A 12,570-nucleotide genomic window follows, 5' to 3' on the forward strand; every position below is an offset into this window, starting at 1 on the left:
CCATCTCTGGAGATATTTAAGAATAGGTTAGATACATGTCTACCAGGGATGGTCTAGAGAATACTGGGTCCTGCCATGAGGGCAGGGGACTGGACTCGATGACCTCTCGAGGTCCCTTCCAGTCCTAGTATTCTATGATTCCAATTCATTTAGTTTATAATTATATGGTAATGAGAAAATAAGCAACTTTTCTGTAATAATGTGCTGTGACACTTTTGTATATTTATATATGATTTTGTAAGCAAGTAATTTTTTAAGTGAGGTGAAATTAGCAGCACATAAGACAAATCAGACTCCTGAAAGAGGCATAGTTTGACTAGAAAAGTTGAAAGCCACTAGTGTAATGGACTGTGTGTGCCTCTGGCCACATCTGGGACCAGACATCAAGCAGGTAAGGCGGGCAGCACCGACTTCAGCGGCCCCATCCCCGACACTGTGCAGCTGTGTTTCCCCTTCTGTCTATCTCGAGCTGGCTGCACAGTTGCCCCCTGCTCTGTCTCTTGGCCCATAGCTCCACCTATGCCACTCCCCACTGGCACTTCCCACCTGCTCCCCCACCAGTCTCCGTGCCCTGATCCTGCCCCGGAGGCCTGTCTCTCGTAGCTCAGGTGCTTTGGCATCAAAAATCATAAGGATATAACTGGCAGGAAGGAACTGAAGGATGAGCAGGGCAGGGGTGCCCTTTACATAGCCTTTCTTGGGAGCAGAGGGTATATCAGGGCAGGGCATGGCTGCCCCACATGTACTGCTGGGTAGAACTTGATCGTACCGGTGCACACAGCATAGATACAGCTAGTGCAATGGGCATATGAAATTGCTCAAAGAATATACATATAGGCTGTGTCTAGACTGCATCCCTTTTCCATAAAAGGGATGCAAATTAGACACATTGCAATTGCAAACGAAGTGGGGATTTAAATCCCCCCCGCTTCATTTGCATAAAAATGGCTGCCGCTGTTTTCCAGCTCGGAGCTTTGCCGGAAAAAAGCACCAGTCTAGACGCAGATCTTTCGGAAAATAAAGCCTTTTCCGAAAGATCCCTTATTCCTCTTAAAATAAGGAATAAGGGATCTTTTGGAAAAGGCTAAATTTCCAGAGGCAGGTATAAGCGACGGCCACATAAACACCACAATTTATTCCTGCCTCTGGAAATTTCCACTACATGCATCTGACGAAGTGGGTGTTTGCCCACGAAAGCTTATGCTCCAATACTTCTGTTAGTCTATAAGGTGCCACAGGACTCCTCGCTGCTTTAGTAAAGAAAAAGATTCCAGAGCAAAGAGAGTGCTAATTTCCTTTGAACTTAATTAATAGTAAAGACTGGTTTATCAATTGTAACAAACCTTCTGATAAACTGTCTGCTCTATTGGTTTTGCTAGGCTGGAAGGCTTGTTGTCTTGAAAAAATTAATTTTCAGTAAGATTTTTGGGAGAATTTTTAATTTTCAAAAAGATTTGAGTTTTTTGTGTGTCTCTTGGCAGTGGATACTTAGACTACATCCAAAATTTTTATATTTTGAAGGTAGTATTGGAATAGAGTGAATGGAATAGGTCTTTATGTGTAAAGGGATTTATTTATTTAAATAGAATTCTGCATTTTAATACCATCATATTGGTTTTATTACTTAAATAGCACTTGCTGTTTCTCTTGTAGCAGTCCGACATATAATTGGCTGTTCTTATCTATTCATCCATAGCTCCTTTGTTTTGTTTTGAGCAACACCCGTTAGTACCTAGCCACTGACGCTTATTTTTTGTTCTCTGTCTTTTGCACAGTTGGCAATAAGCAGATCATACCTCGGCTTTCCAACTGTGAAAGTTGTTTTTTATACTACCATCATTTTGTGTGTTTTTTTTTTTTTACTGTAGTGAATCAGAAGCAAAAAGTGCTATGTGAGTCTTTAATCATTTCCTTGAAGGCTTTCCACAGTATGGTTGGCAATGCAGATGAATGTAAAAGAAATTATTTACTTTTAAAAAATCCCTATTATATTCAAAGAGAGTTGGTTAGTAACTGTAGTTGGTCATAGAACAGAACTGAATATAAGAACGGCTATACTGGGTTAAACTAAAAACCCATCTAGACCTGTATCCTATGTTCTGAAAGTGGCCAATGCCAGGTGCCCAGAGGGAATGAAGAGGAACAGGTAATCATCAAGTGATCCATCCCTTGTTGCCCGTTCCAAGCTTCTGGAACACAGAGACTACGGACCCTTCCCTGCCCATCCTGGCTAATAGCTATTGATAGACCTAGCCTCCATGAATCAATCTAGCTCTTTTTTTTAACCTTGTTGAAATCTAGGCCTTCACAGTGTCCCCTGGCAAAAAGTTCCACAGGTGGACTGGGCACTATGTGGAGAAATACTTCCTGTTTGTTTTAAACCTGCTGCCCATTAATTTCCTTTAGTGGCCCCTAGCTCTTGTGATGTTCACTTTCTCCACACCAGTTATAATTTTAGACAGTCCCACACAGTTTGTGTTTTTTAGGCGAAATCTAGAGATTTCAACAAAATCAGAGCCTCATTCTAATGCACAAGGAAGCAGTTTATACTAATTGCTGCCTTTGCCCACTAATCTGTTTTTTTTTTTTTTTGGTGGGGGAGATGCCCAAAACTCACATTGACTTAAATAATATTAACGCTATTAAGACTGTCTTTTCCCAAACAAGGGTCCAGATCCTTTTTAATGTACATCTCGGATTCCTTCGCCCCTAAGTGAAAGTTTGTGGTGTACAAAAAAACTGGAATAGGATCCTTAGTGTGAAAAAGCAAAACTTGAGAGTGATATTAGATAGCAGAATGACGTAAGGTGAAAGTGGCCCTACTGGTGTACAGTATGGCTGTGTCTAGACTGCAACCTTTTTCCGTAAAAGGGATGCAAATTAGACACATCGCAATTGCAAATGAAGCGGGGATTTAAATCCCCCCCGCTTCATTTGCATAAAAATGGCTGCCGCTTTTTTCCGGCTCGGAGCTTTGCCAGAAAAAAGCGGCAGTCTAGACACGGATCTTATGGAAAATAAAGCCTTTTCCAAAAGATGCCTTATTTTAAGAGGAAATTTCCAGAGGCAGGTATTAGCGACGGCCACATAAACACCACAATTTATACCTGCCTCTGGAAATTTCCACTACATGCATCTGACGAAGTGGGTCTTTGCCCACGAAAGCTTATGCTCCAACACTTCTGTTCGTCTATAATGTGCCTCCTCGCCGCTTTTGCAGATTCAGACAAATATGGCTATCCCTCTGATACTTTCTGTACTAACAAACCCAAATAATGACCTCACAGATCAATTCATTTAGGTTCATAATATTACCACATAATTGACATAAAATTGTAATGACTACTGGTGATATTTTAAAACCTAGGCCCTGCTCTTGATGCAGGAAGAATCTGTGTAATGCATGTCGGACATCTGAAATGAAGGCTAAACAAAGATAAGTTATATTCTACTGACTGAGGTTCAATGAAACATACTAAATACAATGAAATACTGCAAAAGGTCCCAATCTTTCAAATGATTATGCACCTGAGTAACTTTATGCAACTTCAGTAGAGTTTGTATTACTGGCTGCTATATGCAATACAGATGACAGACTAAAAGAAAACAATTCAGATCACTGGCTTGTTAGGTTGAAGTTAGATGTACAACTTCACTTTACTACTACAGCTCCCGCTGACATTAATATTCAAGAAATTCAAGAAATTATCAATAAATGATTCTTTTAACACTGGACAGCTACTTTTTGGAACAGTAATAAGAGATCACTTCAGAATTATTTATAACTGTGAGTCTGCTGTATTAAACCTGAATCACCCAGAGCTTCAGGTTACCTTTAACTTATTTTTAGCAGTTTTGCTTTCACCAGCTGCAAAGTAAAGCACCAGTGAATTTCGCTCATCAATCTGGTTGCCAAGCATTTTTCCCCTTCTTGTTACTAGAGTGCACAATAAACCAAGAGAAGGCTTTCCCTTAAAGACTGAGGACTGTTCATTCTTCCTTTAAAGTAAACTGATAATAAAAAAATATATCTCTGTCCTGCCATCACCCATAAAGTCAACACATTCCAAGCCAAAGGAAGATGTATCTCTATTCCTTTTGCTTAGTATTTGCTATGCATCAAAAAGAGCACCTTTATTATTTTGCTAGACCATAGAAAACATATGGGATTATATACAAGTTCACCAGTAATTTAACATGGAATTAGAAACAGTCGCTTTTGTGAACTAGAATATTTAATATTTCACATCTCAGGCAAATCCTGGGAAGCACGGAGAAGGGAGTGCTGAAAGGGGAGGAGTGCTGTGGTAGGAGGGGAAAGGGGAGTGGAATGAGGGAAATGCTAGCTAGCTAGCTAGCTGCTATTTAGGACAGTGCAGGCAGCACCCTGGACAGACAGACTTTGTGGGCTGTACCTGGGGAGCTGCTGGCACGGCTGATCTGAGCAAGACTCTTTGAGACTGGACTCCTTCCTGAGGGAGAATCCAGAGAGGGGCAGAAGATGAGCACTGTGGGCAAAGTAAGACAATGGTGTATGCTTGCTGGTTGTTGACTTCCAAGCCTATTTGATAGCATAGCATGGGCCTATCTCCTCAGAGCACTATGCAGGTACCGCCATCTGCACTCTGCCTTTGCCTTTTCTGGGGCTTTTGGGAGAAGATGGATCATACAATTGCGATAGAGAGTGGCAGGGTCAGGCTAAGAGCAATATGTCTGGGCAGCAGTGTGGGGAATGGGCACCACTGTGCAAAGAAGCTGTTTCTGAAATTAAGATGACCAGAAAAGGGGTTTTACTAAATGCAAACTTTTGACCAGCAACAAAATGAGGCAGAATCATAGAATAGAGCACGTTCCTGGTAGATGCTCATAAAATAGAGCATATTCCTGAATAGAGCATGCTCTTGTGACCCAATTGAAGAAAACTGTGGATACCTGCAACCCAACATAATTATATCTTTTGACTGTGCCCCGGAAGTGGTCAGCAAGTGGCTCTGGCACACTGCTCTTGCCTGCATGAACTGTCCCCCCCCCCCCCCCAGCTCTCATTCATTCCCACACCCAAACTCTACTGCTGGCTGCTTCCGGGGCACAACACAGTCCGCAGTGCTGGGACAGGCAAGTAGCCTGCCTTAGTACCCTGCTGGTCACCTTACAGCAAAGTGACGCAGTGCAGTCCACAAACCAGTACTGGGGTCACGAGCCGTAGTTTGAAAACCACTGAATTATAGTATGGCTAGGTTAAATATATGGGACCAATCCTTCAGACTTTATTTCAGTATTGCTTATTATTACTTGTTTGTGTTATGAATATACTTTGTACTCTCCAAAACAGAATGGTGTACACAGCCTCAAGTTTGCCAGAAATCTATTTGGTGCACCTGAGGAAAGGGTGGGGCAAACATGGCTTGCAATAGCCCATAGGAGCCTGTACACAGATGGAAACTGCTGAAACGCAAAGCATTCCAGCCGTACTGCCTCTAGCCATAGGCAAAACACCCCAAACTCTGTCCTATCCCTGTCTCGAGTAACACAGAAGCAACGTATCGGCCCCTTTGAGTAGTGGTACAGTCCTTTTGCACCACATCAGCGGCCAAATGGGACCATGGCAAGGACAAGAATCTGACCCGATTTAAAGGACCCCAAAGAATCTACGCTCCCAGGGCCTGATGCTAGATACCTTTATGTCAGTGATTTTGTTTATGTGACAGTGGCAGTGTTTACATGAGTAGAATTATTCATATGCACAAACGTTGGCAGGAGCAGAGTCTGAAGAGGAGCTATTCAGGAGACATAGCACACTCAAACAACTTAGAGATTGTTGTTTTGTTTTCTGTATTGTTATAATTTTCAGTCCTCATGAGCATTGTGGTTAAAATGTTTTTCAGAGGTATCTCAATGAGGACAGAATAGTGACTTGCTTAACTAGGGCAAGAGAGAGGCCACATTAGGGAAAATTTCCTTCAACTTAAATGGAAACAGATTTAGATCCTGACAGCTACCCTTAATAAATTATTTTACAAGACACTCTCATTCCATTAATTCTGTCCACGTTCACATTTTTTTTCAAGAAACTGTACATTTCAAGAAAAATATAATACTAATAGGAAGAGTTGTGATGAAATATTGAGTGATGGCAACAAGAAAAAAATAACAGGACAACAATGGTTGCTAATTGATTGCAAGATTCCCTTCCTGTATAAACATCTAGTTACATTGGAAGCCAACAGGAATTCATTTCAGCTGTGCTTGAGGCTGTTCCACAGCAAACTAGGACGCTAACTTAAATAGATAGATGGGAAATTAAATTAGGACTGCTGCTGACAATGTTAATTGTTCTACTAACTGAACAATTGTTCAGTCAGACTGTTAGATTATTCCCCTAAAACACTACGATAGCTATGTCTACGTAGCAGCTGAAGTTCTGCAAGCCAGAAAATATTGTTTTAATTTGGAGGTATATTTGAATCCTATATCAGTTTTTTAAATTACATTTCAAGATTTAAAGGATGAAAACTAAATTGAAAGTTTACAATTACTACTTCCATCAAACCTAACAGAATCTGAATTAAAATTGTACATTAAAAGTTGGTCATACAGAAATTAATATAGTCTCTTTAAAGTACTAATATAGCCCCCATAACTACAGTATCCAAACCCCAGATCCACAAAGGAACATAGAACCCAGATTTAGGCTCCAATTCAATCCACAAACCCTCCCATGGTGCTATTTAACTCAATAGTTCCCTAAAACTCGCTCAGCACCTACATTTTTACTAAAAACAAGTTTCCTGGGCATGTAAGTTTCTACCTCCAGGCATCTGTACTACATTCCAATTTTAGTTATCTCGACACTTATCTCATGCATAAGCCTCACACTATGCCCAAACCAGGTGAAAATAGGCATAGCCCCACCTATCTTCCCTCTGGGACTTACTCTCTGGAATTTTTAGCAGATCACATGGCCAATGAGGGCATGGTAAGCTAGCCCAGCTTGCTAGCCACGAAATCACCACATGGACATGTCTTTACTTTGTAAGCTGGTGCCTATGACACTCGCAGGAAGATCCAGGTACAGCCATCTGCTGCAAAAACTGTTTATTTATCTAAAGTGGAATGGCTTCAACAGGAGTCTGTGGCAGAACTACAGATTGAAAGCAAAATCTGTTGAACGCTGATAAAAGATACTGTTGGTCATAGTATCATCTGTGAGTCAGACATGGGGAATTGTAGGCCCAAAATATACAGAACTTCAGTGGTAACTGTATTTTGCTATTTATTTGAAATATAAATAAATCTGAAAATCTCATGTTCAAGTGAAGCAATTCATCTTTCTAGTCCTTTACACTCTGCACAATTCTCAATTGCTCCACTAAGGGAGACCACTTCTGCAGCAGGATCTTTGATTGCTCCACTCCAAGAGTGCCACAGTGATTTCTTCAGTCTCCCATCTCCCTGCATTATTTCAGTCTCAGTTCCACCCAGTATACTCATTGTACAGTACATAGCACAGGGATTAAGGCAGCCTTTCAAAAGTATAGGAAGTTCCAAACTTATGAACAGGTTGTGTTCCAAATGTTTGTTTGTAAATCGGTTGGAACTCGGAACACGTTTTCTCATAGAAACAATGTTATAAATGGTAGTCAGGTTTCCAGGGTAATTTATTTAACAGAAGCCTATGTAACCCATATTGTAGCTGAAATACTCTATATTTGCAATGAAAACTAGTAGAAATAGTTTTTTTTATTTAACCTTGAATGCTGGTGCTTGAGGAAAGGCAAGTTTAATTAGAGGAGGAGGTGGAGATTCTGAAAAGGACTTCCGGGCATCCCCCAGCCACCCATACCCACCTGCAAGCTCTGCTCTCATGCCTGCGGCCAGCTCCATCCCTTGCTGCTCTGGCCTCAGCACCGGTGCCATTAGCCTCCATCCCCCAGCTGCCCCTCCTCATGGGCTGCGCCCGCCTCCACTCACTGGGAGGCAGTGAGTGACATACATATGGATTGGAAGACTCAGGAGCAGCAGAAGGAAGCCACGCTGCCGGTGTCTTGAGATAAGTGGTAGTTTCCCTTCAAAGCACTGCTTCTTTCCAGCCACTGGCTGCATGATTGCCCCCTGCTCCTCCAGAATCCTCCGGCCAGCACTTGCGCCACTTGTCACCACCTCGGCCTCTTCCTGCTCCCCTGATGCTGCAGGTGAGCTTTTGTCTGTATTTGTGGGGACTGGACTCGATGACCTCTTTAGGTCCCTTCCAGTTCTAGGAGTCTGTGTGATTCTATGTTGGTAAATCAGATGTTTGTAACTCAGGGAGTTTTTGTATCTTATTTTCATAGGGGCCATTCATCACTGCCTCCTGTCAGGGATCTGGTCATGCTCCCCCTGCTGGATCCTTGCCAGACTGCTGTGAGGCAATCCAGATGCTGACTCTCATATGCTTTAGCTTGCTCGGGTGGAGCAAAGTTTTTAACACTGTCCCTGGCTTTGGGCATCTTGGCAGACACTCTAGGTGCAGACCTCATTTCTGAAATCCCATAGGGACCCTGCTCTAATTAGAGTGCTGTCTGCACACTGTCTCTAGAAATCCACCCTTTTAAACATTCGTTCATAACTTAGATAAACAAATTCACTTGGAACACAGAATTACTCAGTTTTTAGATCACATCTGACATAGAAGCCTTAATAATGACAACCAGATACAGGTGACTTTTGCTAATGTTTTAAACCCCTAAGGCAGGGGTGGATTCAGTCCCCAAGGCTCAGTGTTCCCCCTCAGCATTAGGGAGTCTGTACTGACACTCCTGCCCCCTGAACCTCAGGTGTTCCAGGCTAGGAGATATTTTGTGCTCCAGCCCCGCAGGGGAGTAGCTGGGGGTCAGGGGAGAATATCTTTCTCCTCAGTGGGGGACCACGTTAGTCTGGGTTTTGTTGTTGGTGGTGGGTTTTTTTTCCTTCTCATTTGTGTGCAGCCCCTGCCTGATTTTTCTGTGGGTCAATGGCCACTGAGCCCAAAAAAACATTTCCTACCTCTCCCTAAGGCATGTAGGGCTTGTTCTTGTATAGGGGGTTATCAGGATGTGGCTGCCTGGGGAAGGAGGCATGGCTAAAGCAGCCCGTTCTTCAAATAAGTCTAGCTGCACAGTGGCTCTTGCCTTTTATTCCTCCACCCATTTTCTTATTTAGATTCCTTCTTGCCGATTGTCAGTAGGCAAAGTAACATGCTCTGTATATCTCTGAAATGGAGCTACGCTATATTCCATGGCATGCTGCATTTTCAACTAACATCTTCACAAGCTGGAATCTATGGTTTTCATAGTTTTGCTTTAAGCTCAGATAATGGGCCTGTTCTTCAGATCTTACGCATTCAAGATTTCAGTGGGAGCTTTGTCTGTGTCAGGACCAAAAGATCAGGAGCAATAACAGCTTCAGTATCTTAGAAAGTTATCATCATACTGTGGGCAAAACTGTTACTAAAAATCACAGATGATAACGAACACATATGTTAGATGCTTACAATACTATAGATTTCTTTCTAAAAATCTGTTACCACTGAAACAGATGCTCCAGGTATTATGGGTAAAGCAAAGCAGCACCTTATTTAGCACCAGTGTCTAAAATCTGTTCTATCTCGGGGACTCTCTTTTTGCCCCGCCACCCCCACTAACATGATACAGATCTGCGGTGATCTGGAAGCCTACTTTTGCCGTCTCCGTCTCAAGGAATACTTCTAACACAACACTGAACAGTGCACTGACACACAGATACCTTCCCACCAACAGCACAAGAAGAACTCCACATGGACGCCTCCTGTGGGCTGAAATGACAGTCTGGACTTCTACATAGAATGCTTCCGCCGACGTGCACAGGCAGAAATTGTGGAAAAACAGCATCGCTTGCCTGGCAACCTCAGTCGTGCAGAACACAATGCCACCCACAGCCTCCAGAACAACTCTGACATTATAATCAAGAGGCTGACAAAGGAGGTACTGTTGTTATCATGAACAGGCCTGACTACCTAAAGGAGGCTGCCAGACAACTCTCCAATACCAAATTCTACAGGCCTCTTTCCTCAGATCCCACTAAGGAATACACTACAAAACTGCACCATCTGTTCAGGACACTCCCTACACAAGCACAGGAACAAATCGACACACCCTTAGAGCCCCGACCAGGGTTGTTCTGTCTATTACCCAAGATCCACAAACCTGGAAATCCCGGACGCCCCATCATCTTGGGCATTCACACTCTCACTGAAGGACTGTCTGGCTAGGTAGACTCTCTACTCAGACCCTACACCACCAGCACTCCTAGTTACCTCCGTGGCACTACGGATTTCCTGAGAAAACTACAATGCATTGGTGATCTTCCAGAAAACACCATCCTAGCCACTATGGATGTAGAGGCTCTCTACACTAGGGGTATGTCTACACTACCCCGCTAGTTCGAACTAGCGGGGTAATGTATGCATACCGCACTTGCTAATGAAGCCCGGGATTTGAATTTCCCGGGCTTCATTAGCATAAGCGGGGAGCCGCCATTTTTAAATCCCCGCTGCTTCGAACCCCGTGTAGCGCGGCTACACGGGGCTCGAACTAGGTAGTTCGGACTAGGGTCCTATTCCGAACTACCGTTACTCCTCGTGAAACGAGGTGTACCGGTAGTTCGGAATAGGCACCCTAGTCCGAACTACCTAGTTCGAGCCCCGTGTAGCCGCGCTACATGGGGTTCGAAGCAGCGGGGATTTAAAAATGGCGGCTCCCCGCTTATGCTAATGAAGCCCGGGAAATTCAAATCCCGGGCTTCATTAGCAAGTGCGGTATGCATACATTACCTTCCTAGTTCGAACTAGGAGGGTAGTGTAGACATACCCAAACATCCCACATGCAGATGGAGTACAAGCTGTCAGGAACAGTATCCCTGATGATGCCACAGCACAACTGGTGGCTGAATTCTGTGAATTTATCCTCACACACAACTATTTCAGATTTGGTGACAATATATATCTCCAGACCAGTGGCACTGCTATGGGCACCCTCATGGGCCCCACAATACTCCAACATTTTTATGGCTGATCTGGAACAACACTTCCTCAGCTCTCGTCCACTTATGCCCCTTCTCTACCTATGCTACATCGATGACATCTTCATCATCTGGACCCATGGGAAGGAGACTCTGGAAGAATTTCACTATGATTTCAGCAGCTTCCACCCCACCATCAACCTCAGCATGGACCAGTCTACATGGGAGGTCCATTTCCTGGACACCATAGTGCAAATAAGTGACGGTCACATCAATACCACCCTATACCGAAAACCTACCGACCGCTATGCTTACCTGCATGCCTCCAGCTTCCATCCCAGACACACCACACGATCCATTGTTTACAGCCAAGCACTGAGGTACAACCGCATATGCTCCAACCCCTCAGACAGAGACCTACACCTACAAGATCTTCAACGAGCATGTAAACTACGATACCCACACAAGGAAGTGGGGAGACAGATTGACAGAGCTAGATGTGTACCCAGAAGCCTCCTGCTACGGGACAAGCCCAAGAAAGAAACCAACAGAACACCACTGGCCATTTTCTACAGTCCTCAGCTAAAACCTCTCCAATGCATCATTAGTGATCTACAACCCATCCTGGACAATGATCCCTCGCTTTCACAGGCCTTGGGAGCAGGCCAGTCCTTGCCCACAGACAACCCACCAACCTGAAGCATATTCTCACCAGCAACTACACACCGCACCATAATAACTCTAACTCAGGAACCAATCCATGCAACAAACCTCGGTGCCAACTCTGCCCACATATATACACCAGCAACACCATCACAGGACCTAACCAGATCAGCCATACTGTCACTGGTTCATTCTCCTGCATATCTACTAATGTAATATATGCCATCATGTGCCAACAATGCCCCACTGCTATATTCATTGGTCAAACTGGACAGTCCCCACGTAAAAGAATCAATGGACACAAATCAGATATTAGGAATGGCAACATACAAAAACCTGTAGAGGAATACTTCAATCTCCCTGGACACACAATTGCAGATCTAAAGGTAGCCCTCCTGCAGCAAAAAAACTTCAGGGCCAGACTTCAAAGAGAAACTGCTGAGCTACAGTTCATCTTCAAGTTTGACACAATCAACTCTGGATTAAACAAAGACTGTGAATGGCTTGCTAACCAAAAAAGCAGCTTCTCCTCTCTTGGAATTCACACCTCCAGATCAGCTTCTAGAAGTGGGCCTCATCCTCCCTGATTGGATCCACCTTGTCATCTCCAGCCTGATTCTGGCCTGCATATTTATACCTGCCTCTGGAAATTTCCACCTCCTGCATCTGACGAAGGGGGTCTTTGCCCACGAAAGCTTATGCTCCAACACTTCAGTTAGTCTATAAGGGTATGTCTACACTGCCACCCTAGTTCGAACTAGGGTGGCTAATGTAGGCATTCGAAGTTGCAAATGAAGCCCGGGATTGAAATATCCGGGCTTCATTTGCATCTTGCCGGGCTCCGCCATTTTAAAATCCCCCTTAGTGCGGACTCCGCGCCCGCGGCTACACGCG

At 43.8% G+C, this 12,570-nt stretch overlaps 1 protein-coding gene across 1 annotated transcript in view; it reads left to right on the forward strand.

Annotated features, from left to right (window-relative positions):
* The first annotated feature begins 4,352 nt into the window (after positions 1–4,352).
* Positions 4,353–12,570, forward strand: part of LOC102463832 (all-trans-retinol dehydrogenase [NAD(+)] ADH4) — a 42,502-nt gene continuing 34,284 nt past the window's right edge. The window contains exon 1 of the mRNA XM_006130140.5: positions 4,353–4,519. Within this exon, the coding sequence (XP_006130202.2) occupies positions 4,502–4,519 (18 nt within the window). The 5' untranslated portion in view covers positions 4,353–4,501. The remainder of the gene's footprint in view (positions 4,520–12,570) is intronic.

This window comes from Pelodiscus sinensis, chromosome 4 (genome assembly GCF_052426305.1).
Source record: "Pelodiscus sinensis isolate ZL-2025 chromosome 4, ASM5242630v1, whole genome shotgun sequence".
NCBI lineage: Eukaryota > Metazoa > Chordata > Testudines > Trionychidae > Pelodiscus > Pelodiscus sinensis.